The following is a 27,237-nucleotide window of genomic DNA, read 5'->3' on the forward strand; positions in this document are numbered from 1 at the left end:
GTTTCGAATGTGCTCCTTTTGTTTGGTAGGAATAGAAAATACGAATCTTAGCTACATAATTAGTGCTCAAGCTCTGAGCAGAAATCAGGATGTGGAATGGATTTATCCAGTTCCACTGTGCTAAGATGCACAAATTGTAAAGTGTCCTTGAGTTTTTACTTAGATTGTACATACTTTTGGCATAAGCAATACAACTTATCATTTCGAAAAAAAAAAAGTACTTTCCTGAAATTTACCCTTTTTTTTTTCTGGCTGGGATCGCGAAGAAGAAAAATGTGATATTCAAGAATTAAACCATTCAGCAAATTGAGCGAGAAAGAAAAGATCAACAAAGTAGTTGAGAAGTTGTAATCATCAGAAATTCATGTACCACATTGATTATTTTTTCACTGTTTCATACTCCCTTTGTAGTTGAGAAATGCCAGTTTGGTATTGTCCATCAAGAAAAAAATTATTCCTTTTCATTAGGTAAGACTCTTCTGCATGTTGGCCTAGTTACCTTAGTTAAAGAAAGAAAAAGAACAGTGGGACAAAAGATAAAACTTTTTGAAAAAAGACAGGTTTTTGTGGCACTGTTGAAATCATCAGAAAGACAGGTTTTTGAGACACACTTGTTTAAAAATCCTGGGTTCAAAACTATGAATGAGCAGTACACATCTTCAACCAATGTTACGATGGAGTACTACTCTATCCTGATGAAGCCATGCAACGCCTTTCGAGATCCCAATTCCAATTTCCACCTTTAAAGACCATGCTATGCTCTTGACTTAAACCTGTCTGTTTTGAGCAGAAAAGAGAAGATCATAGAGGTTTCCTTTTGACATGAATTTCCAAATTGTGCGGTCTCATTCTTTCAAGAATCATGAGCTCAAACATAAGTAGTTAAAGAATTGTGTCAACATGATGGGACTTTCAAACTCAAAAATTAAAAAAAAAATGAAAAAAGTTAACAGAGTTTCTTGACTGCAATTAACCAAACATTTTGCTGTAATACCTCGTAATTGTCCCTATTTTCCCAGTCCCAATTCAGCAAATTCACACATGTATGAAAAGCTATCGCACACGACCAATCAATAAATTCAGCAACTCAAAAATTACACAAAATACGTACACATATATGTTTCTTCTACTGTTTTCTTCTTCCACACCAACAGCAAAATATTTGATCAACCTTTATGCTGCGCAGACTGATAAAATGGTGCACGGTGTACAAATACATTGATTCTTTCCACCATATCTTGAAAAGAAAAGAGCCATATCTTCCCACAATGACGCCAAAGAAAGCCAGACCACATGGATAAGCGATTAAGAAAATCCCTGCCGATATCAAGTAAGAAAAAAGAAAAAGAAGAGCAATAATTAGTTGTTTGTTCAATCAATATCATTAAAAATAAAAGGAAAAAAAAGAGCAATCATTAGTTGTTTGTTCATCAATTTCAATGTCCTTACAGGCAACTGAGAGTAAAAAAGTACAAAGCCACCAAAATACAAATACATAAATAGAGAAATGAGAGGAAATCCATCAAATTCATTTATTACAAAAATGCATAATAGTTTCTGCAAGCTAATTATTGATAATGACAAAAATTACCTGATACTGCACCAGCTGATGCCCTTCAATATGTTTCATAAATGATCTTCAGATTCTCGTTTCCATAACTTTTCTGTGCTTCTTCAATTTCCCTTACCAAAGATTTGACATCATTTCTACATCCATCCATCTTAATTGTTTCAAGAGTTGATATACGTCCTAAACAAGCAGGCACCATTTCCAAATGTCTAATTTGGTCGAGTTTTAATTGCTGAAGGCACGGGAAGTAATCATCACTGTCAGGGTCTGTCTCTGTCCACTCCACAATGTCTAATTCGGACAAAGTCAAGACCCTGAGTTTAGGAAAACCTCCTTCCATCAGCTCCCATCTTTCGCCGTCCAATGTATAGCATCCTATTTTGAGGACCTCAAGATTGGGTAGCTGTTCAATCAATGACATTTCACTACAGGGAAGACCCAAACAGAAAAGAGACAACTTTTTCAAATTCATGGGAAAAGAAAGTTCAAAATGACCCCGAGGACCAGAGCAGCAGCCTACATCTAAGGTGAGTGATTCTAGACATTCTAGTCGACTCATGTTCAACACTCCATTTCCAGTCTGACCATCGGAAATTGCAAGACGGCGAATGTTGGGAATCCTTCTCAATAAGTTCTCTGCTTGATCAAAAGAAAGATACAGATCGCAGAGTGTGTCTAAATTGGGTAAAGTGGAGTGGTTTTCAAGAACGTTGTCATTGGAAGAAAGAGGAAAAACAAAGCAGCCATCCCATACATGTACATGACTCAACTTCTTCATGTTCCAGATGCTATCTGGCAACGAAACCGTCTCAGTAGATCTTAGACAAAAGGTTTCCAAATTTGAGAGCTTGGCTATAGAAGGTGGAATGAATTTCATGTGCAGAGCTTTAAAGGCTAAGTACCTCAAACAAAGAAGTGATTCGATTTCAGTCGGAAGCTCCTTTATTAGTAGGTAAATGCCTTCTAACTTCAAAACCTTCAGATGTTTGTAGATGCAGAAAAGGAAGCAGAAATTAAGCCAATGAGGATGTGCTGAAGTCTCATCATGGAATAGCTGCAGACTACCTAAATGTGGACAAAATAGCCTTGACTTTATAAAATCTTCTCGACTGGAGCAAATGGACAACCGAGGTGGGTTGGAATGCTCATTAAATGTGGAAAGCTCATCATATCCTCGCAGGACCTGAAGAAAATTCTTTGCCTTTGCCTCTGTCTTACAGAACTCAAATATCAGATCGTGAATGTAACAAGTTTTGACTCCACCAATGGATTTGCTTTCACTTACCATAACTAAGTTTCGACCAATAAGATCCATCAGATATTCTTCTGCAATGACCTCTGATCTCTTTCCTTCAATTTTTTCCACAAACCCTTCTGCAATCCATAGATGCATCAAATTCTTGGCACCAATTTTTTCATCTTCTCGAAATGCAGCAAAATACAGCAAGCATTCCTTCAAGTGATATGATAAATGCTCATAACTGAGCTCCAACGACTTCTTGCACTGGTCTGCACCAGACACCATGGTCAAAGTTAAACTTTCAGCAAATTCTTCCCAAACACAAATATCATGCTCTATAGTTGCTAGGACTCCAGCTACAACAACAAGTGCAAGTGGCAATCCCCTGCACTTTTTGGCAATCTCCATTCCCAATCCATGCAATGCTTGAGGACAATCTTCTTTTCCAAATACCTTCTTCTGCAGTAATTCAAAACTTTCTTTCTCACTGAGCGGGCGAAGATAGTGAGGTTTCCCCCCATATTCAACCTGTGAAGCCACATTAGAAGATCGACTCGTGAAGATGATTCTGCTTCTATTCATTTCATCTGGGAATGAATATCTCAACTCATTCCATGCCCTAAAGTCCCAGATATCATCAAGAACAACAAGATACCTATTCCTCTTCAGCTTTTGATAGAGCTTTTGAAGCAAGTCATCTTCATTCAAGTCATCCATCCTAGAGTGTTTTCCATCAGAGCACAAAATTTGTGTTAACAAGCTTTTCTTGTTATATTCCTGAGAAACAGTACACCAAAGGCGAATGTGGAAGTTATAGATAATTGAATTATCATTGTAAACCTTTTTGGCTAAAGTTGTTTTACCAAGCCCAGCCATTCCCGCAATGGGAACAATTTCCACATGTTCTGGTCCGCTTACAAGTCGTTCAATTACTTTTTCTGCCTCATCATCAAGACCAACCATGACTTCATGGGCTATTGGCATTTTTCCTTTCGATGGCATGTGCCTGGAAGGCTTGCAAACATGTTGTACACTTGAGCTATGAGAGGAATTAGGAAGACTCTCTATAGTGCTTGAGCCACTGATCTGATCCTTAAAATGCTTAAGATTGATGTTGGTATTGGCCAGCATATCACAAAAATCAAGAACCACGGTGGATTCTAAGAAGCTAACTTCTCCTTCTATCACTCTGTTCAGAGTGGGCGAGAGTATTATAATCCCTGCCTCACTAAGGAAAGCTCCAATTTTTTCATTTTGTTCATCCATTTTCTCCTGATGCTCCCTTAAAATGCTTCTCAAGAATCTCAGTCCAGCATAGAGCATGTGCATTTCATCTTTCATAGAATCCATAAAACTTAAACTGTAGCATAACAGCTCCCAGAGACAACTTATAAGAGAATCATTGAAGTTGTTCAATATCTGCTTATCATGCACCATTGGTGTATGTAATGATGCTGAGCAGTATGAAGCTCTAAGCACTTCCATATAAGTCTCATAGACATGAAAATCAACAGCTCTGATCTTCTGTTGTTGATCATATATCATGGAGTAGAACTGAGGATTGTGCATTTCCTCAGCATCATCCCAATAAGAGCACATGTAAGAGAGGCGTGCTGCGTTCAAAGCCACCACTTCAAAGTGCGCCAATAGCGAGGCAGGAATATCTGCAGTTCCTCGCATTTTGGCAAAGGGAATGAAGCTTTTCAAGAATGTCAGCTTTGCTTCAAGGGCTTGGACTCGAGCACTCAAAGCAGCAGAAATAGACGATTCACTAATGTTCCGATCCATATAGCCATTCGTCAAATCTGCTAGATTTTGGAGGATGAGGTCTATGAATTCCAACAGTTCATCATCTGTCATACAAGAATTTGATTGCAATGACCTGCTGCTTGCCAAAGCAAAGTAAATTTGGATGATCTCTTGCTTAAGTAATTTGATCTGTTTCTCAATTTCGAGGAACACTCCATATTTGTCCGTTTCTGATCTAAGGGAAGGAGAGTGAATATCCTCCTCATATTCGTGAAAGGTATCTTCGATGCAAGATAAGAAAGATGGAAGACTCACCTTCTTCACAATATTGTCAGATTCCAAGTACAAATCATTGCTTTGGCTCCACTTTCTAGCGCACATAAGAAATGTTTTGAGAAATTTCATGTGTTTGATTGAACCACGAACATCGTAAGGAACATACCGGTCTCGGAATCTGTTCAGAAGCAACTCTAGATCAAGGAAGACACGATCGCTGCTGCAAGTGGAGGCCAGCTCCATCTCTTATGCAGGGATTTTCGTCAGTTTCACTCTCGAATTCTAAGAGAGAAACAGATCTCACTAACTGCAGAGCTAGCAAAGTATTTCTTTCCTGAAAATTACTTATTTGTTTCTGGTGAGAAGGTGAAGAAGAGTATTGAGAAAATCAACCATTCAAAGCTAGGCACGCATTGGGTTAAATTGGCTTCACCCAAAATCCAAATTTATCTTGAACTAATTACAAATGGAAATTGATAAAAATTAGTTGACTCTCATCAACATTCGTAAAAGCCTATGTTTTAGTGGCGTTGATTCACAATAACAGCAGTGACTAGGGGGATTTAAGACACTTTGATGATTTTATTGTCCAAAGCAAGAGTGGTCCAGACGGATCAGCCCCCTCTCTATTATACATTTATATTGCCTCAATAAAGCAAAAAGGAAAAAACCACTTGCCGACACATTCAAGTGGTGGGCTCCGTGGAAGAACAGAAAATAAAGAAACATCAAAATATAAATGATCCAAGAGACATCAAAATATAAATGATTAAAATATAATGAACCTTCAAGCTAGCTCTCTAATTTTCTTCAATTGTTTTCTTTCTTGAGCAAACCACTAAATTTGATCACTTTCTCTTCTAATTCTCTCGTTTAAATAATCATGACCATTGATCTTGGAGATTAATAACCATGACCAACAAAGTAAAAAGTATGAGAAAAAAAAAATTGAGGGCTTCTTCAACCCTTGAAATTGTGGAAGCAGAGAATTTGGAATTTCTGCAATTACTAGTGTCAATTATATCATAAAATATATGCATTACAATAATAAATGTAAACTCTAAGATAATAAATATAAACAGTAAAACGATAACTTGCAAAATTAATGTTACCAATATACAACCGTCAAAGAAAATGATTGGATTAAAGAAGTGAAAATTGCTACTAATTCGTAGTAGTACTTCTTTTCAAGAGTTAGGACTTAAATGCATGCTAATTATTTGTACAAAATTATCTACTTATTTCATAAATATATTTTTTAATTATATTTTTATTTCATATATATCACATCAAAAAAATAATAGAATATCTTTTAAAAAAAATTATTCCAAATAATCTCATATTCAAACACAAGTATATGCCCGTTTCAGTGTTTCTTGGGCCATTGGAAATTAATTGAAGTCTTCTCAGTAGTCTTTCTTCCACAATCAGGGGGTCCATTTGTAAAGCCAGAGATATGGGAGACTGGTTGTTTTTCGGGCCAGGCACGGCCAGAGAACCGTCCCATTCCTTGCTTTTTAATACAGGGCTCAACGGTGTCACACCACATACCGATTTTTAAATGTCGGATATCAATTCTTAGTATTTAAGTGGAAAACTTCCACGAGTCGAATAAGAATTAGTGGTAATAGTCTGAAGAGTTAGAACCGAAATGCAGGCTAATACAAGCATGTACTAGTTACTGGGCTATTAGAAATCAACTCGACTCTTAAACATTTTTATAGTCTTTCTTCCCCATTCAGGGGATCCATGTGGAGAATTCGATAGATCGGTGAAGACCGGATACTGTTCTAGTCAAGTTACTCAAGCATGGCTAGTGGATGACCCCTTTTCTGGTTCTTTAATTCAAGTGTTGGCCTTTAATTAAGGGGCAATGTCTTGGATAGGAGAAGATACCGTTCACAATGTGTAACCGAACTCTATCCTTGTGATTCTTACTTGCTCCATTTTTTTATATATGTGAGCAATTCTACTCAGATTTTTGGAGACTCAAATGATACTGTAGAAGTATTCGAATTCAAAATCTCTCATTGACATTTCTTTTTTCGAACCATCCAATCTATCTCTTTTCTTTAGATCAATTGATATATGCCGCATGAATATTTTCATATTCTCTTGCGACTAAATTTAAGGAATAATTTCAAAAACCTCCCTGAGGTTTCTAACAATTTCAATGAGATCCCTTGAGATTTTAAAAATTGCCTCAAACGAATCACGCAAGCCGGCTTTTTAGCAGCAAAACTGCCTCGATATTGGCTGGCTGAGTTCAAGCAGTTTGATCAAAGTAGTTTGATTAAGAAAATACTCCCAAACCTCATGCTATATAGACGTACATTTTAACATTAGTACTGATCGTCTATTTTCAATTCCTTCAAGAAAAATATTATAATTAATATCTACTTACATATGAGCTCGATCAGATCCGATCAATGCAGGCGGAGGTCATCTCCATCTCTTATAATGCAAGGAAATTCCTCAATTTCACTCCCAAATTTTAGTGTAGCATAAGGAGAAATATTAACAAATCTCGCCTTCTCCAGATCTAGCAAGTATTTCTTCTGTGGAATATTCAATTATTCAACAAACAAACGGAGCAAGAAAGAAAAGATTAACAATTAACAACGTAGTGGTGACAGTAGTGTAGGAATTACGAGAAAGTTGCATCTCGGTTGGAAAAGCAAAGAATTTTTTTTATTCATTACTTTATGGTTTTTGAATGAATTATTTCACTCTCATTTTGTAGCTAAAAAGCACCAGTGTCGGCATTGTCCAATAAGAAAGGGACCCCTTTTTCTTAAACTTTAAAAGATTTTCGCTTTCCATAAGGTAAGACTTTCTTGGAATTTTCGAGAGAAAAAGAGCATATAAGGGGCCAAAAAAAAAAGGAAAGGAAAAAATTAAAGTCGAACAGAAATTTTGATTATCACAAAAATAGTTTCTTTCATTTTCAAGTGAAAGGGAAAAAGAGAATGATAATTTATAATTAGTCATCTATGTTAGCTTTATTTCGCTTTGTTTTCCTTTTTGTTCAAAATTCAAACATTGTTGTTCAGTATGCATGCTCCAAAAATCAATTGCTAGTTTTTATTTTCAAAAGAAAATAGTAAAATGACTTCAATAGAGATTTTGGTTTGATGGAATCTTTGACTTGAGTTTACATAACTACTGACAAGGGCTTGAAGCCGTGAACAAAGAGTGAAGAGGAGCGAGCATCAGTCCGCGATTACGTTTCACGGGTCGGGTGTCCTTTCCGCCTAACAGATTTGTAATCCGGACTAGTTCTATTGATTCGACATAAATCATAACCGTGTCCATAGTCATAAAGTACTCGAATGACTGGGTATTTGGCTAACTGGTTCACGGACCCGGAGTTTTTACCAGACTCGGTATGAAAGTTAAAAAAAGAAATCATATTTTCATAATTGAGAATTAGAAAATAATTAAACACCTAAAAGACTTTATTTAAATATAGTTCATTATTTGTTAAGAAAGATCACATGACCATCAATACTTGCATATTCATAGTAAAAACAGGTTTGTAAATATCACTTATTCCCAGCAACAAAAGCTAAATATATTACTATATAATTAGCAAGTTCAACAAGTTAAGACTTTTATATTGTTGAGATAGTCAAGTATATCGTCTCAAATATAAATATTTGATGAAAGATGATTATATATTCCTCTATTAATTTTAGTTTTAATGAACAAAATTATAAGTATATCCTTACATATGAATTGGGTCGGATCTGCTGCTATCCGAACTATACACATATTAAACCGATTTGAGTATCCTATATTTACGGTTCATATCGAATCAATGTTTACAATTTTTTGGATTTCTCTGATCAAAATAAACAAACTGTGTTACATAAACTTGCAAATCTTTATTAATGACAATCAAACAAAAATTTATTCCTATCATACCATAGAACCCAACACACAACGGGAAAATGAGGAAACCGAAGAACATTAAAGCGGTTAACAGTTGAGAATTTTTTACAACCAAAATTTAGCCAACTAATGAAATCTAATTGAGCCACCCAAAGAAGGGGAATTGATAGGAAAAGATGTAGCCATCCAAAGACATGGGGCTTTAGCACGCTCCTAATTATGTGTTTAGATTCCTTACCCGCAAAAAACGCAGGAGTTCTCTCGAGGCCATCGATCCTTTCAATTTTTACCTCAATCTTCCACAAAAGCACCAGAGAAAGCCAGACCATACAGATGATCAATTACAATCTCGAAGAAAAACTGCTACGTACCGTAGCACTCCCTGATGATATATCATCAAGAAGAAATAGAGCAGTAATTAGTTGTTTGTTCATCAATTTCAATGTAAATATAAATTAAACTCTTTTAAATGAAAAAGGCATGATTATTTCTACAAGCCAATTAATGGTAACGACAAAAAAAATTACCTGATATTTGCACTAGCCGAGGCCCTTCAATATTTTCTATAAATGAACTTCAGATTCTCATTTCCATTATATTTCTGTGCTTCTTCAATTTCCCGTACTAAAGATTTGACGCCATCTCCGCAAAAACTCGCATTAATTGTTTCAAGAGTTGATATACGCCCTAAACAAGCAGGCATAATTTCCAAATAAGAAATTCCGTGGAGTTCTAATTGCTGAAGGCAAGGGAAGTAATCATCACTGTCAGGGTCTGTCTCTATCCACTCAACAATCGCTACACATTTTAAAGTCAAGACCCTGAGTTTAGGTAATCCTCCTTCCATCAGCTCCCATTTTCGGCCCTCCATTGACTGGACTCTTAATTTGAGGACTTCAAGATTGGGTAGTTGTTCAATCAATGACATTTCTCTACAGGGAAGACCCAGAGCTTCAAGACTCAACTCTTTCAAATTAATGGGAAAAGAAAGCTCAACATGTTCCACTGAGCCTAAGAGGCAGAAGCCCCCTAAGGTGAGTGACTCTAGGCATTCTAGTCGACTCATGTTGCAGCATACTCTGTTTTGATCCCCCAAATGGAAAATTTTAAGTCGGCGAATGTTGGGAATCCTTCTCAACAGTTTCTCTCCTTCTTTATCAAGATAAAGACGCAGAGTAGAGAGTGTGTCTAAATTAGGTAAAGTAGAGAGGTTTTCAACAACGCTGTCATCGGAGGAGAGAGGAATAACGACGCCATGCCTTACATGTACATGCCTCAACTTCTTCATGTTCCAGATGCTATCTGGCAATGAAACCATCTGGTGAGAATATAGACGAAAGGTTTCCAAATGTGAGAGCTTGGCTATAGATGGTGGAATGAATTCCATTTTCCAAGCTCTAAGGGCTAAGTACCTCAAACAAAGAAGTGATTCAACTTCAGCTGGAAGCTCCTTCAGCCTTAGCATAATGCCCTCTAAATTCAAAACTTTAAGATGTTTGTAGATGCAAAAAAGGAATGAGATGTTACGCAACTCAAACATATCTCCTGGAGTAGCATCAAAGAATAGCAGAGTACCTAAATATGGACAAAATAGCTTTGACTTTATAAAATCTTCTCCACTGGAGCAAATGGACAACCGAGGTAGGTTGGGAGGCTCATTAAAGGTAGAGAGCTCATCATATCCTCGCAGGACCTGAAGAAATTTCTTTTCTTTAGCCTCGCCCTTACAGAACTCAAATATCAAATCGTGAATGTAACAAGTTTTGACTCCACCAATGGATCTGCTTTTACTTACCATAACTAAGTTTCGACCAATTAGGTCCATCAGATATTCTTCTGCAATGACCTCCGATCTCTTTCCTTCAATTTTTTCCACAAACCCTTCTGCAATCCATAGACGCATCAAATTCTTGGCACCAATTTTTTCATCTTCTCGAAATGCAGCAAAATACAGCAAGCATGCCTTCAAGTGATATGGTAAATGCTCATAACTGAGCTCCAATGACTTCTTGCACTGGTCTGTACCAGACACCATGGTTGAAGTTAAACTTTCAGCAAATTCTTCCCAAACCAAACTATCATGCCCTATAGTTGCCAGAACTCCAGCAACAACAACAACTACTAGTGGCAATCCCCTGCACTTCTTGGCAATCTTCATAGCAATTCCACACAATGCTTGAGGACAATCTTCTTTTCTAAATACCTTCTTCAGCAGTAATTCAAAACTTTCTTTCTCACTGAGTGGACGAAGATTGTGAGGTTTCCCCCCATATTCAACCTGTGAAGCCACATAAGAAGATCGACTCGTGAAGATGATTCTACTTCCTTTCTTTTCATCGGGGAATGAAATTCTCAGCTCATTCCATACCTTAATGTCCCAGACATCATCAAAAACAACAAGATACCTCTTCGTCTTCAGCCTTTGATAGAGCTTGTGAAGCAATTCATGTTCATTCAAGTTTTTAAGCTCTTTGTCCATCCTTGACCGTTTTCCATCAGAACACAAAATTTGTATTAACAAGCTTTTCATGTTAAATTCTTGAGAAACAGTGCACCAAAGACGAATGTGGAAGTTACAGATTACTGAACTGTCATTGTAAACTTTTTTGGCTAAAGTTGTCTTACCAAGCCCAGCCATTCCCACAATAGGAACAATTTCCACCTGTTCTGGTCCCCATATAAGTCGTTCAATTACTTTTGCTGCCTCGTCATCGAGACCAACCATGACTTCGTGGGCTATTGGCATTTTACCTTTTGATAGAATGTGGCTGGAAGTCTTGCTAACTTCTGGTGCTCTTAAGCTGTGAAAGGAAGGAAGACTTTCAATAATGCTTGAGCCACTGATCTGATCCTTAAAATGCTTGATATGGATGTTGGTATTAGCCAGCATATCATAACAGTCAAGGGCCTCTGTTCTTTCTGAGAAGCTAACTTCTCCTTCCTTCACTCTGTTTAGAGAAGGCAAGCAAATTATAATGCCTGCCTCACAAAGAAGAGCACCAATTTTTTCGTTTTGTTCATCCATCTTCTCCTGCTGCTCCCTTAAAATGCTTCTCAAGAACCTCAGTCCTGCATAGAGTATTCGCATTTCATCTTTCAAAGAATCCATAAAGCTAGAGCTGCAGCATAACAGCTCCCAGAGACAACTTATGAGAGAATCAATGAAGTTTTTCAATATCTGCTTATCCATCATTCTATTATGCAATGATTTTGAGGATCTTGTAGCTCTAAGAACTTCCATATAAATCTCATAGACTTGAAAATCAATAGGTGTGATTTTCTGTTGTTGCTCATATATCATGGAGCAGAACTCAGGATTGTGCCGCTCCTTACCATCCCAAACAGAGCACATGTAAAAGAGGTGTGCTGCGTTCAAAGTCACCACTTCAAAGTGAGCCAATAGCAAGGCAGGAATATCTGCAGTTCCTCGCAATTTGGCAAAGGGAATGAAGTTTTTCAAGAATGTTAGCTTTGCTTCAAGGGCTTGGAATTGAGCACTAACTTGGGGATCCATATCATCAATAATACCCAAATAGACAGTTGTTAAATCCGCTAGATTTTCTAGAATGAGGTCTATAAATTCGATTAGTTCATCAACTGGCATGCAAGAATTTGATTCCAATGATCTGCTGCTTGGCAAAGTAAAGTAAACTTGGATGATTTCTTGCTTAAATGATTTGATCTGTTTCAAAAACTCAGAAAACACTTCAAAGGGAACACGACCTAGGCCACTGCCATCAAATGCTGATATATCATGGCAAAAAAAGTACTGAAAGTCCTCCTCATATTTGTGAACGTTATCTTCAATGCAAGATAAGAAAGATGGAAGACTCACCTTCTTCACAACATTCTCAGATTCCAAGTACAAATCATTGCTGTGGCTCCACTTTCTTGCACACATAACAAATGTTTTGTGAAATCTTATATCCAGGAACGCAGCTCCAAAATTGCATTCTCCAAACGCATTGTACCCGAAACGGAGCATGGATTTTTCCTCAGTTTCACTCTCAAATTTTAAGGGAGAAACAGATCTCACCGACGGCAGAGCAAGCAAGTATTTCTTTCCTGAAGTTTCTTTTTTCCCGTGGGAAGGTGAAGAAGAGAAATGAGATAATAAATTATTCAACAGACAAACGGAGCAAGATCAAGAAAGAACAGATGAATCAAAGTTAACGAGAGAGCGGTCAAATAATCTGGAAATGATCTTGGTCTGAATAAAGTTAAGAAATTTTATTGACTACTACAGTACTACTGCATAATTTTTTGGAGTTTTTTTTTTTTAATACCCGTTTCGTTGTTGAGAAGGACCGGTCTGGCATTGCACCCCACACTGGCTTTTCGTTCTGAAAGAAATTTTTTTTTATTGGTTTTTGGACTATTAATGTGGCATTGCACCCCACATTTAGACTATTTATGCCGTCAATTATGACGGCTAATCCTTAGACTGTTAAAGAAGCATTTTTGCTAAAGATGTAATGGGCGTAACTAAACCCACACTAGTTGCTCATCCCTTCCATCACACGCCAATACACATATATATATATATATATATGTATGTATGTACATAGGTAGTGTCAAAATGACACACATTGTCCTCCGTGGTGGAATTAACTAATCTTTGTGGTTACTAAATATTTTATCTGGACATTAAGGTATTCTTGACATTTCGTTTGGCTCCATTGTCAAGGACTGTTTTTGTTATTTTGATATTTCAGCCCAAAATATGGAAAAACTTATTTATAATATTTAAAATTATAGAAGATTTACATGAAAAGTGCTGAAGCTAAATAAATTTAACCAAGATTTGTGCCTTTCATTAGGTAAGACTTTCTTACATGTTGGGGCCAAAAAGGAAAAAGGAACTTTGACTTTCAATTGATAGTTTCTTTCAAAATTCAAGTAGTGTTGCTTAATAAGTTTTACATCATATGATTCCAAACAACATAATTTTACGAAATAACAATTGTTTTATCTGTAATTGCTAAGAAAATTGTAAAATGACTTTATTAGATAATTTTATCGGCTCAATGGATTCTCTAAGTTGAATGAAAATAATTACATCTTAACAAAGTCCGCAAACCTTGATATATGAACAAGCAAAACTATAAAATACAAGTCAATTAACCGCAAAAATCCTTAGTAAACTCCATTTTTTCACCCTCCCTCCTTGGAAGATTGCTTGATAAGCAATCAATTTCACTTTACACCCTTTTGAATGATTTCCACTTTGCATCTCAAATTTTTATTTCTGGATAGTTTGCACTTTAAAATTACTAATTACCATGAAATTGCACCTTAAAATTTATTTTGGATATTTTGCACCTAAAGTTAATAATCCATCCAAAATTACTGTGGTTTCACACAATATTAATGTCATTGTAGGAGCAATATGCACCTATACACTGGCTTCTTAACTGTAAAAGTGGGATTGGTTCATCAGAATGTCCCTAAAAAAAAAAAAAATAAAAGAGTGAATACATATGCAAGAAGTTTGATGACTTTAGGATTTGAGACAGTTTAATGATCTGGAATTAGCACCCACCAAGAATGGTCTGGACTGATCAGCCTCCTTCCTATTATATTCATCAGCAAACAAACGAATAAATTATAGTGTAACCCCATACAATTTAGTGCATTTTCGTATAATCATCGTGTGGTAAAATGTATATGACTCCACGATTTGAAGCACATTGTTAAAATGACGGATATCGTCCTCTGCGTTGGAATTAGTTAAAATGTTAAAATTATTTATATTAAAACCCTAAAATGATTTTATTAACTAACGTTGAAACTCTAAGATTTAGAAGTCTTGGAATCTAATTCTCCTTCCTCCTCTCCGCTTTTGAAAAAGAAATCCTATTTCTTCCTTGTTAAAAAAATGTTTATATATATATATATATATATATATATATATATATATATATATAGAATAAATTACACTTTTGTACCTTGAAAAGTTATGCATAACCATCAGGCCACTTTACCATCCTCTGCATTAGATCTCCATTGATTCTAATATTAATTTTCTTGACTAACTTTATGTCACATGAATTTAATCAAAAGTCGATCTACTAAAGGGCCAGATAGAAGGATGTTGGCAGCATCAGAAGTCTTCAACCGATCCAACAGGCCTATTTCTGCTGGAATTTGACCTGTTAATTGGTTGTTGTTAAGTAGTAGGGTATTTAGAAATTTACAATTTAAAAGTTTACAGGAATCTCACCTTTTATAGAAACAGATCTCACCGACTGCAGAGCAAGCAAGTATTTAGTATTTCTTTTGGAGTTTTTGACAGGTTGTCGAGCCTGTGCAATAATAATTTTAATTATTCTAAGTGCCAACTACGCATTTTCGTGTCAATTCTAGTACTGGAGCAAGGACTCTAGATATGCAATGGGTTACTTGATTCACCCTGGTTTCGAAGAGTTTGCTTAATCCGATATAACAGAATTTATTCACGAGAAATTTATAATATATCTATATATATATATATATATATATATATATATATATAGGGCAAACAGGATCGTATCCTCAGGGACTGGAGATATTTGTCTCTTTGAAATTCCAATCGGCAATAGGGGGTTTTATCGAAATAAAGATAAAAACAATTAAGCAATTCAACCAAAGACAAACAATTAACTAATACGAATGTAGATAGGAATTAAATTAATAATAGACAAATTCTAGCCAAGGATACAACTTCTCAGACACAGTCCGTTCATCCGATCATTGATGCAAGGGCGGGTTCACTTAATTTATTAATAGGTTAGTTATAATCGCCAACAAACTCTGACGACCAGCTTTTCTTTAGTTTATTGATAACTAAGGTACGACCATTAGTTACCCCTAACCAGGAAACACTCCTATGTACGACCGTAGGAGTTAATTCCCTAATTGCACTAAGAATTAGAAAAGCCTAACCCTAATCAATAACACGCTACGAGGGTTATTTAGATCAGATCGCATGTTCCTCTAGTGTGTATAAATGCTAGTTGCCACTGATATTAATCGATTAAATAATTACGGATTTAATTGATTAATTTGGTAGGAAATTAACAAGTCACCTTAAATATCGGGCCCTTGACATCCAATTAACAAAATAATCTCATAAAAATTCAAGTAAAAAACGTGCAAATATCAATGTATTAAGGAATGTGTAAAAACTAATACGATCTCATAGATATTCGGGACCGTGTCATCGCATTGATCTTTGACCAGATGAAAAGCTTAGCTACACCTCATGAGAAAATTTTCACGCAATTCAATCGATTTCAAAGGCATCTGCTTTTTTCTCTAATAATCAAGAATAAAAATTGTTTTGCAGTCGGCCCCCAATAGAAAGAACGGAACAAGAAGCAAAAACGAAAGCTGTCTTCCTAACAAAGGAATTCCCCCTTTTCAAGGGAGCCTGTTTGACTCGTTGTTCCCCCTTTTCCGAATCCCCGGGGACTAATTACAAAGAATCCTGTTTTTTTTTTTTTTTTTTTTTTGCTTGTTTCCTCCTGGTAACGCACCGCTTGGCCACCAGAATAGGAAACTGTCTTCCAATTGCAGTCGGGCTTGCAACTCTTTGTAGATTTGCACTTCTCGTCCTTCACTTTTCAGAATCTTGTACTCCATCCCTGCAATTGTGTCCAAATGCCAATTATAAGTAGAATCCGACAATTAACAAAATATTTGGCACAAATAATGAGGAAAATCAACCAGAAAATGACTAACAATTATCACCCTATCAATTTTTTTATACTCATTAGGTTGCTGAGAAGAAGGACCTGCACCTCACATTTGCCTTTCGTTTTGAAAGATTCAAGGAAAGAAATTTTTATTGTTTTTGGACTATTTATCCTCGTATTTCTGGGAAGCACCCTACATCTGCACCTAGGCTCTGTTCTTTTTGTGATTTGAGACACTTAGATGATTTTACCGTCAAAAGCGTGTAGAATAAAAATTAATTCCACTTCTTACCATGATGCAACCATTGAGTAGGAAAAATAAATAAAGACTTTAAGTTAAACGGAAATTTCCGACGTCACAAAACTGATTCTGTTAAGATATGCTTATATTTTAATTTTCTTAAATAAAGTTTTTCTTTAAAACTCCACACACTTTTAATGTAAAGTTATGATTAATGCGCGCTAATATGCACCATTATATTGGCTTCTCAGTTATGCTGGGGATTTATTTCCAAACAAAATATTATCATAGTTTCAGAAAATGTACAAAAATTATGTAAGGGCCAATTATGTCTATATATAAAGCCATCAAATTCGAACTACCCTGATGCAAGAACATATGAAAAAGAAAACTTGATAAACTCACACTTCTGAAAATCAAGAGTTCGAGTTATTTAGCAAATTGTAGGATAAATTAGATATAACTCCCCTGATGCTAGAACATATGAAAAAGAAGAGTAGATAAACTGCACTTTTGGAAACCAAGAGTTTGAGTTATTTAGCAAATTGTAGGGTAAATTGCATATAACTCCCCTATAGTTTTGCACAATGTCAGACAGTTCATCTAAGGTATCAAAATAGCCACGTGCTCTATTTTATGTAAAGTGGAAAATAGACAAAATACATAATTAGTTACGGCGATTAAATCACATGTGCTCTAAAAGTGCGTATGATAAAATTACACTATTCACTTAACTCTCTTATGATTTGCATAAATATCTATTTTACCCCTCATGATTTTTGCATTTATCCACGTAATCCCCCTACGATTTTATATAAGGTGACTAATTTGTTGTTTGATTTAACATTTAAACAAGGACACTGCTGGTACTATGCCCTCGGGGTAATTTTGGTATTCAAGTTATTATAGAGCATAGGCTTTGGATCTTTATGTCATCCTTAACCAAAAAAAGGGGCAAGTGTGGAGTATCTAAAGCTTTTCTGAAGTGCAAATAGCATTTGCTTTTTCCAAATTGACCTCAACTTAGTAATTAAGTGACAATGAAGTTTTTACATTTCAATACGGTTTCTTAAGCAATGTACTGAGTAACATAATTACTTGGGTATCTGATGACAAGTAAGCAGCACATATTACCTCCACGTAGATGTTATTTTTTTCTACTGCAAGATTTAGAGGACATAAATTCTTCTATTAAACCGAAAGACTACTTGATTGTGTTTGGAAAAAAATCTTTCCACTACAAGAAAATTTCCTTATTATGGCATACTTGTTAGGGCACTATGAAGTAAATGCCTCAAATAAACACTTATTAAGGCATTAGGTAGTTTTTGTTATATTAACACTTATTAATTAAATAAAAAAAGACAATGTTTAAAGGACAAATCTTATAAGAAAAACTGAAAATAAAAGAATATAAAGAAAAAATTTGTAAAGGCATTTTAGAGATGTGCCTCAACAACTATTAGAAGGAAAAACAATCCCAAATTGTCCATGAAAAGAAGCGGCAAATTGTTTCATGAAAAAACTGAAAAATGCCCCAAATTGGCGCCTAAGCTAGAGTACCGGCAAAATTGTCCCCAAATCCCAAATCCCCAAATCCCAAATCACAAATGCCCATCTTTCTCCCTCACTCTCCCTCTCGGTCCTCTACCAATCTACCATCTCCAAAACTTTCATTTTTGATTGACCCATCTCTTTCCCTCACTCTCTCTCTCTCTCGGTCCTCTACCCTCAAATTTTCCCAAAAATCATTGCCGGCTCTCACTAGCTCTCTATCCTTCCAATCTCTTTTCTTTTGATTTCTCAAATTCATGTTGATTATGGTGGATCCTAACTCAATCTCATGAAGTTGCTCCTAATTTTGTTGATTGCATGTTGTGTCGATTGAAGGATTGTAGGACTATCATCACTCACTCTATTGTGTTTGAAATCAGAGGTATGTTTATATACTCATTAATTCTAAAATTATTGATTTTGGGAATCTTCAATGCAAATCGGCTTGTTTTGAATTTGTGTTCCACTTACATGATATTTCCATTTGCATATGAGATATGGTACAGCTCTCCTTTTTTTTTTTTGGTTAAATTTGGGTCCTGCTCTACAATAAGTTATTCCCGCTGTTAAAACTTAAAAGTGCCAGTTTGGATGTTGTGTTATATTTGACTTTATTTTTATTAGGATTTCTTTTTTCTCATGCAAATGCGGGTTCCTGGAATTGAATCGAGTCATGTCACAAGATTCTGGAAGTGTTGGCTCATCATTGAACAAGTATATATAATTGAATATAGAGAGAGTCAGGTGTCCGTAAAATATGATGAACAAAATGCATTGATGAGGAATAAAATTTCGGCCAACCGAATATGCAGCAGAAAGGCCAATTGAAAATGATCATATTTCAAGAATACTATAATCAGTATTCCTCTTTGCTAGCTAGATCTCCTTCCCCTCCTCTTCCCTCTCGCCCTATTATTATTGATCACAATATTCTGGAGAGTGACAACGGCATATGTCCTACGGGTATCCTGTGGATTAGGGAACCAAAAAATGTGTATTAAAAACAATTTAGCAGAGGAAAATAATTTGATGCAAGTCATTTTCCAGATGGTCTGCGACAGATCATCATCAATATGTATAACTAGCTAGCTAGCTAGTCGAGCCTGCCCAGATGATACTATACGATATATCCCAGCTGGAACCAATCAAATGAAATGAATGGCAAGTATCCAACAAATAGCATTTTTAGAGCATTGTTTTGAAATGAATTTTGAAAATTCTTGTAAGAACATAAAATTTGTCATAAGCTAGCAAGTTTAGATCAGGAAATGAAGTTCGTCATAAGCTAGCAAAGTTTGCCATCAAGCTAGTTATCAATGATATAAAGTGGGAGTCTTGTTTCCTCAATGAATTTGCATGGAAGGATTTTAGGGCAGTTGTCCTTTTTTATAATTAAAACTTGACTATCAAGTGTTGTGTAATTAACATTGCCATCTGATCGAAAAATAAAAAGTAACCTTTGGATTCTGTAAGGGCCAGCTATACTTGTAATTCTATGGTACATGAGCTGCAAATTTGGACTCCGCGGGAAAAGTTGCTTCCTCTTGAAAAAACTGTGCAGTATATCTTCGTCAAACTGTAAAAATGGTGGTGTAAATTCCACAACATTCAGGAATGACTGTGCAACTAATTCTTTAAACACTCTAAACATTATGTGATGGTTTAAATTTCAAATTAGTGCCCAAAAAAATCCATTCTAAGTAGGATGGTCCATACCTACAGAGATGTTTCTATCAATTGCAATTATTTGATGGATCTGTAACAATTTAATATATTCTGGAACTCTATAACGGATACATTTTTTTCCTCACACAAAATTTCTTTAGTTTTTTTTTTATCAGCATATATGGTTATTTGATAAGGACAGGAAGCTAATTAAGTTCATGTCTAACATCAAGATTAAGCTATTTTTTGTATTTTTATCAAACAGCCATCCGTGTAATAAGACGAAACAATAATAGTTTGTAGATTCATAAGCAGAGTTGTTAGCCGTGTGTTTGTGTCCGGTTTCTCTTTGTGTCCGGTTCCTCTTTTCTAAACCGTAATTAAGACCTCTGTTATAATTTGTTGAAAGCTTAAGCAATTGGTGAAAAAATGCAATAGGTCCTGTTTTAAAATTTATTCAAGCTAGTTGCTTTTACTTTATTTTGGACAGGTTTATATTTGCTGGTAAGTATTTGACGGAGGAAAAGTATTAGACTTTGGCACTCTTGAGCAGGTACATTACTTTATTGGTCTAATTTTATACGTTCACATGCCTGATTAGTCTTGTTCTAATTTTCTTTTGAATATAGCAGTTGGTAATTTATTTTTGAATTTTGCTATTAAAAGTGTTCATACATTATAAAGGTTTGCTGATATGAAATTGAGTATTTTAGTCTAATTTAATCTATCTTGCAATAAATTACAAAATTATTGGTTATTTTAGCTATTATCTCATATAAAATGCATTATTTCAGGTACTCACTCATTAACACTCCTTTATGTTGTTTGATGAGTAAATATTTGATAACTCTAATAATATGGATAAGAGTTGGATGTGGAAAGATAGAAGAAGTGGTGAATTTGAAAAGGGTTTGGAATTATTCTTAAACTATGCCTTTAAGCATTCAAGTCATGGGAATGGAATGATTGCTTGTCCATGTTCAGAATGTAAATGTGGAGTATGTGTGTCTAGGGCAGATGCAAAAATTCATTTGAAGGTGTTTGGATTTCTTAAGGGATACACACAGTGGGTAGCTCACGGGGAATTTGTATACTCTTCTGCACCGATATAGACCTCAGACAATGTTCCTCATAACGTATCTGATATAGGTGATGACATGAATGGTCTAGTTCATGAAGCCTTAGGAATACCTCAACAAGATCCTGCTATGGCTGGTACATTCAAATCTAATCAGGAACTACCTAATTCAGTTGCTGAAAAGTTTTATAAGTTAATTGACGATCTCAACAAGAACTCTACCCTGGTTGTAAAAAGTTTTCCAAGCTTTCGTTCATAATTCGCTTGCTTCACTTGAAGTGTCTGGGTAAATGGAGCAACAAAATCTTTGATATGCTTCTTGATTTGTTGATAGAAGCATTTCCTGAAGCCATGGAAAAATTGCCTAAATCTTACTATGAGTCCGAAAAATTAATGAAAGAATTAGGACTTGGATATGAAAAGTATGATGCTTGTCCTAATGATTGCACTTTGTATTGGGGGGTAAATGCAAAAAGAACTTGTTGTGAAACATGCAAAGAACTTAGATGGGAAGCATCAGAAAATGATCCAACCGGTGAGAAAAGAAAAGTCGCACGTAAGGTTTTATGGCATTTTCCACTAAAACCCAGGTTGCAGCGTTTATTTATGTCATCTAAAACTGCAAAGCATATGAGATGGCACTCAGAGGGTCGTACTAAGGATGGTTATATGAGACACCCTGCTGATTCCCCAGCTTGGAAAACTTTCGATTATCAGCATACAGATTTTTCTAAGGATCCTCGTAATGTTAGGTTGGGGTTGGCTTCCGATGGATTTAATCCATTCAAAAGTATGAGCTCCACTCATAGTACATGGCCAGTGATTTTGATACCTTATAATTTACCGCCTTGGATGTGTATGAAACAACCATATTTAATGTTGTCATTGTTGATACCAGGTCCACATGCTCCTGGTAATGATCTTGATGTATATTTACAACCTCTAATCAAAGAATTGAAAGAATTGTGGGAGATGGGGATCAATACATATGATGCATCTTACAAACAAAACTTTCAATTAAGAGCAGCATTATTATGGACTATTAGTGATTTTCCTGGCTATGCAATTTTATCCGGTTGGAAAATCAGTGTATAAGAGTGGAAGAGCTTCAGAACACAGGTATTAGTAAGAGTATTTGATATTTTTAAGTATATTAATTATTGCATATACACTAATAAATGTTGTTCTTATTTTTTTAGATGATGAGACTGATGGTGATGTGGAGGCAAAAAAAACACGAGGGCCAACATATATGACAAGTGTTTGGGGTCAGCCTACATCTCATCGTTATAAAGTTAAATTCAACAAACTTGGCAAACCAGTGGGCAAAAATAAATCAAGATTTACAGAGTTCTTGGGTACAATATCAAGAAATGGTTCATATGCCCCAATTGATGTCCAAGATTGGCGAAAAATTGACAAGTCTCGGAAGAAAGACATGTTAAAGATTGTCAAGGTAATAAAGCTTAAGTCAGTTTATACATGTATCAATATTTGTTAGTTATTTATGATATGATGGGTGAAATCTAAGCACATGAAATATATTGTAGGAAAAATTTGATGTCCCTCCTAGTGCAAAAATTTGGATTCTTCGTGCTTTGGGCAAGTATTGGAGCAATTGGAAGGCATGGATTAAAGCCACATACTACAAGCCAAATATACAAGTTGAAAGTCAAATGCTCAATTTAGATGTGAGAGTGGTAAAAGATCAATATAAAGTTATTGCTGATTATTGGGAGTTAGAAGATACAAAGGTATATGTATATTCCCTTTATGTAATAGTATATCAGATTATTTTGGAGTTATTTCTAAATTATTTGTATGTGATATAGAAAATTAGTGAAAAAAATAAAAAAGCAAGGGCAATGAAGACCACGAATCATAATACCGGGAAGAAATCATTTGCCCAGATTCGAGCAAACATGGTAAACATTTCTGGCTATTCTATTATGCTTCATTTAATATTATTTCAATTTGTTTAAACAAAAATTCTTTTTGATACAGAAGAAAAAATTAGGCCGCAATCCATCACGAGTTGAAATGTTCAATCACTGCTACACTGATAACAAAGGAAACCCATCTAGTAGTGCAGTAGCTAATATTATGGTAAGTAAAATCTTTCATTATACTGTTTACTTGCTTTAAAATATGTTAGAAAGATCTATCCATTACTTTCTAATCTATATTAGGATTGTACAAATGTAATCATTGTTTTACTCTTTACACTTTTGCAGCTTGCAATGAATGAAAAGGTTAGTCAATTGCCTCCTGAAACTGAAGATTCTGTTGGAAAAAATGATGTATTTGCACAAGTAGTTGGGCAAGACAAGCATGGGCATGTACGAATGTATGGTTTTGGTATATGTCCAACTGATGTGTGGGGTGATGAACCTAGTCGAAGTGGATCTCAGCGACTAGTGTTGGATCAAAAACATGAAATATTAGAGATGAAGGCAAAATTTGCTCAGCAAGAGGAACAACTTAAAGATCAAGCAAGAGAACTTGCTAACCTGAAAGCTTATTTAGAGCAACAAAATGGTCATAACTTTATGAATCAATCAAGAATCACTTCAACATCATCTAATCATATGTCAACCTCAAGTTCCAGTCTTAGCCCTCTTAAAGTAAGTTTTTTAATACATTTGTTCGGTAATGGCAGTTCTCTTTGCTTGATAATGATCTGATACTTAGATATGTTTTGCTATTATAATATGAAAGCATTTTTAGTTTAGTTATAATACTTAGACATGTTACTCTTGAGTAGTTGTGGACTTTCGTAGAAGTATAGTTCATAGTTTAATTTTCTTACTATAATGTACTTACTACACAACATGAACTGGAATTTCGATATGACTGCTTTGCTTATGGCTAGTTTTCTGATGTTTCGGGTTTTGCATTTTCATGTAGGAAGGAAACTGGATTTCTCTTTTTAGCTTAAATGAGCCAACAAAAGTTGTAGCAGTTGGACGGCTTCAATCCCTTGATCCTTCTACAATAGTTGGGGGCCAGCCACTAGGTTCGAATTGGTGTGAAGTGCTAGTTCAAGTTGTGATTGAACGTGATGAGCATTTGATTAGGCCTTATGTGCCTTTACAAACAATTGCTGATTCATTTGGTGCTCCTATAGCTTGGCCAACAAAACTAGTATGTTTTTCCTTTTCTAGCTTTCAAATTATGTTAACTATTAATATCTCATATGTTTGTCTCATTCGATAATTATGATAGATTTTAATACATAATATACTTATGCTATAGGTAAAAATTTGCGAAGATTGATGTGCTGAAATTCAAAAGTAGACAAGGTGTTGCAGCATATGGATACTTATCCATTTATATGGAAGTGCTCTAACTGTAAAAGGACAAAGTGTTGCTGCATATATTACAAGAAGTTGGTCGACCAGTGGTTTAGTTGATTTTAATTTATCTGGTGCTATTTAGGTGAAATCGTGGCAAACAGTCAGTAGGACATTCTAGCTGTTTCATGAATGTTGCCTCAAATATTATGTTTTTTTTGCAAGGATGAAAGTTTAATTGGTTGCTTGAAAAACTACTAGAAGTTATGAGTACTTTAATTGTAATCACTGGTTATGAACTTATGGTGATAATTTGAAAGTGGTTTTTCAATCAAATATTGTTGGTTTTGGTCATTGATATCTAAGATGTCCAATATGAATGTATGATTATATTGATACAATAGGAATGTTATATTCACCGTAATACCTGTGGCTGAGCATAAAAAAGAAAAAAAATCCAGTCTATTGAGGCACTTGTAAGTGTCGCAATAAGGGTTTCTTGTAGTAGAGATTTTCTTGTTATACAGCAGGTTTTTGAGGCATTTTAAAACACCGTTAAAGGTTAATATAGAGGCATATGCTAGTATCTACATTAAGATATACCGTGACATACTTGCATGCCTCAATAACAACCTTTTTTTGACATTTACTACTGTCTCAAGAATGGACTGTTAAGGCATTTATAAGCGTCAACTTAAAGTTAAGATGGCATTGTTTTGTGCCTCTAAAAAGTTGAGTTCTTGAAAGTTGAATCCCAATTAAGGCATTTTTAAGTGTTGGCATTATATCCTTGTTTTGGCACTTCTAGATGTCTGAATTGTTTTCTATGTCATGACACTTAATTGTGCCTTCAAAAGCTTTTGTGACATAGGTTTTACATGGCACACTAAGCATGTGCCTCAATATATTAAGTGCCTCAACAAAGTGCGATTTGTGATATTTTGATGTGCCTCTATAAGCTGTTTCTCTTGTAGTGGATGGACCTTATTGGTCGAAACTTAGTTATGGTAAGTAAAAGCAGATCCATTGGTGGAGTCAAAACTTGTTACATTCACGATTTGATATTTGAGTTCTGTAAGGGCGAGGCGAAAGAAAAGAATTTTCTTCAGGTTTTGCGAGGATATGATGAGCTTTCTACCTTTAATGAGCCTCCCAACCTACCTCGGTTGTCCATTTGCTCCAGTGGAGAAGATTTTAGGAAGTCAAAGCTATTTTGCCCACATTTAGCTACTCTATTCGTTGATGGTACTCCAGGATATAATGAGTTTCAGTTCCATAACATCTCCTTCCTTTTTTACATCTACAAACATCTTAAAGTTCTAAAGTTAGAGGGCATTAACCTAAGGCTGAAGGAGCTTCCAACTGAAGTCGAATCACTTCTTTGTTTAAGGTACTTAGCCCTTGAAGCAGAGCGCATGAAATTCATTCCACCATCTATAGCCAAGCTCTCACATTTGGAAACCTTCTGTCTGGATTCTACAGCGGTTGTTTCATTGCCAGATAGCATCTGGAACATGAAGAAGTTGATGCATGTACATGTAAGACCCGTTTTTGATATTCGTCTGTCTTCCAACGACAATGTTGTTGAAAACCTCTCTACTTTACCCAATTTAGACACACTCTCTACTCTGTTTCTTTATCGTGACATTGAGAACATATTGAGAAGGATTCTCAACGTTCGCCGACTTAAAATTTTATATGTGCGGCAACAAAATAGAGTATGCTGCAACATGAGTCGACTAGTATGCCTAGAATCACTCATCTTAGATGGCCACGGCTCCTTTGATTCGCTGGAATATGTGGAGCTTTCTTTTCCCATGAATTTGAAGAAGTTGTGTCTTTTCAATCTGGGTCTTCCCTGTAGAAAAATGTCATTGATTGAACAACTACCCAATCTTGAAGTCCTCAAATTAAGACAGTGGTCAATGGAGGGCCAAAAATGGGAGCTGATGGAAGGAGGATTCCCTAAACTCAAGGTCTTGACGTTAGAAGATGTAAAGGTTATGGAGTGGGCACAGACAGACCCTGACAGTGATGATTACTTCCCGTGCCTTCAGCAATTAAATCTCTACGGAATTTCTAATTTGGAAATGGTGCCTGCTTGTTTAGGCCGTATATCAACTCTTGAAACAATTAGAGTGCTACGTTGTGTAGATGGTGTCAAATCTTTGGCACGGGAAATTGAAGAAGCACAAAAAAATTATGGAAATGAGAATCTGAAGATCATCATCATAGATTGAAGGGCATCAGCTGGTTCAATATCTGGTAATTTGTTTTTTGTCATTACCGTTAATTGGCTTGTAGCTTCTTTTGGTAGCTTTTTTGGACTTCAATTGCCTGTAATGCATGCACGAGCACATTGAAATTGATGAGCAAACAACTAGTTATTGCTCTGTTTTTTTCTTGATGATATCATCAAGGAGTGCTACGGTTGGTTTTTCCTCTTGAGATTGTAATTGGTCATCTGCGTGGTCTGGCTTTCTTTGGTGCTTTTGTGGAAGATTGAGGTAAAAGTTGAAAGGATCGATGGCTCTTTTCTTGTCAAGATATGGTGAAAACAATCAATGAGATTATTCTGATATTTTGCTGTTGGCCTATTTTGTGTAATTTCATTTTTTTGAATTTAATGATGGTTGTGTGCTATTTCTTTTCAAACATGTGTCAATTTGCCATCAAGGAACTTTGTTATCTTTTTTTTTTTTTTTTTCTATTTGAGGTTCAAACTCCATCATTTTGATAGCATTGATTAACAATTTATGTTTGAACTCATGATTCTTGGAAGAATATGATAGCCCAATTTGGAAACCGCTATGATCATTTCTTTTCGGGTTATTATTACTTTACTCCCTTAACGTTAGATGTCATTATCAATTTCCCCCTTAACGTTATCTTTTAGTCACTTTACCCCCAAAACTAACAGTCAAACTTAACGGAGTTTGTTAATTAAAGTGAAAAGACAAGTTTAGCCCTTAACGTTATTATCACTTTACCCCCATAAACT

General features: G+C 35.5%; 4 protein-coding genes across 4 annotated transcripts; 2 read left to right on the forward strand and 2 right to left on the reverse strand.

The window, feature by feature from the left end:
- Nucleotides 1–937: 937 nt before the first annotated feature.
- On the reverse strand, nucleotides 938–5,574 carry LOC113736454 (putative late blight resistance protein homolog R1A-3). Its single transcript, XM_027263418.2, has 2 exons — nucleotides 1,592–5,574; nucleotides 938–1,317 (listed from the first exon to the last, which is right to left on the reverse strand). Exon 1 carries the CDS (start codon nucleotides 5,076–5,078, stop codon nucleotides 1,617–1,619), a length of 3,462 nt encoding a protein of 1,153 aa, XP_027119219.2. The 5' UTR covers nucleotides 5,079–5,574; the 3' UTR covers nucleotides 938–1,317; nucleotides 1,592–1,616.
- Nucleotides 5,575–9,268: 3,694 nt separating this feature from the next.
- LOC113737343 (putative late blight resistance protein homolog R1A-3) lies at nucleotides 9,269–12,630 on the reverse strand. The gene has a single exon (XM_027264586.2). The coding sequence runs from the start codon at nucleotides 12,628–12,630 to the stop codon at nucleotides 9,283–9,285; it is 3,348 nt and encodes a 1,115-aa protein (XP_027120387.2). The 3' UTR covers nucleotides 9,269–9,282.
- Nucleotides 12,631–21,850: 9,220 nt separating this feature from the next.
- On the forward strand, nucleotides 21,851–24,601 carry LOC140038649 (uncharacterized). Its single transcript, XM_072083998.1, has 8 exons — nucleotides 21,851–22,062; nucleotides 22,143–22,399; nucleotides 22,494–22,697; nucleotides 22,776–22,868; nucleotides 22,948–23,049; nucleotides 23,178–23,567; nucleotides 23,851–24,087; nucleotides 24,199–24,601. Exons 2-8 carry the CDS (start codon nucleotides 22,196–22,198, stop codon nucleotides 24,217–24,219), a joined length of 1,251 nt encoding a protein of 416 aa, XP_071940099.1. The 5' UTR covers nucleotides 21,851–22,062; nucleotides 22,143–22,195; the 3' UTR covers nucleotides 24,220–24,601.
- A 639-nt stretch (nucleotides 24,602–25,240) lies between these two features.
- Nucleotides 25,241–26,476, forward strand: LOC140038373 (putative late blight resistance protein homolog R1B-16). Its single transcript, XM_072083710.1, has one exon. The coding sequence runs from the start codon at nucleotides 25,241–25,243 to the stop codon at nucleotides 26,474–26,476; it is 1,236 nt and encodes a 411-aa protein (XP_071939811.1).
- Nucleotides 26,477–27,237: the final 761 nt, after the last annotated feature.

This window comes from Coffea arabica, chromosome 3e (genome assembly GCF_036785885.1).
Source record: "Coffea arabica cultivar ET-39 chromosome 3e, Coffea Arabica ET-39 HiFi, whole genome shotgun sequence".
Taxonomy (NCBI): Eukaryota; Viridiplantae; Streptophyta; class Magnoliopsida; order Gentianales; family Rubiaceae; genus Coffea; species Coffea arabica.

Coding starts and splice junctions, on each gene's coding strand:
- LOC113736454 (XM_027263418.2), bottom strand. CDS start 5,078: ATGGAGCTGGCCTCCACTTGCAGCAGCGATCGTGTCTTCCTTGATCTA.
- LOC113737343 (XM_027264586.2), bottom strand. CDS start 12,630: ATGTGTGCAAGAAAGTGGAGCCACAGCAATGATTTGTACTTGGAATCT.
- LOC140038649 (XM_072083998.1), top strand. CDS start 22,196: ATGACAAGTGTTTGGGGTCAGCCTACATCTCATCGTTATAAAGTTAAA. Junction 22,698..22,775: donor GGGAGTTAGAAGATACAAAG/GTATATGTATAT, acceptor TATGTGATATAG/AAAATTAGTGAAAAAAATAA. Junction 23,050..23,177: donor GTGCAGTAGCTAATATTATG/GTAAGTAAAATC, acceptor ACACTTTTGCAG/CTTGCAATGAATGAAAAGGT.
- LOC140038373 (XM_072083710.1), top strand. CDS start 25,241: ATGGTAAGTAAAAGCAGATCCATTGGTGGAGTCAAAACTTGTTACATT.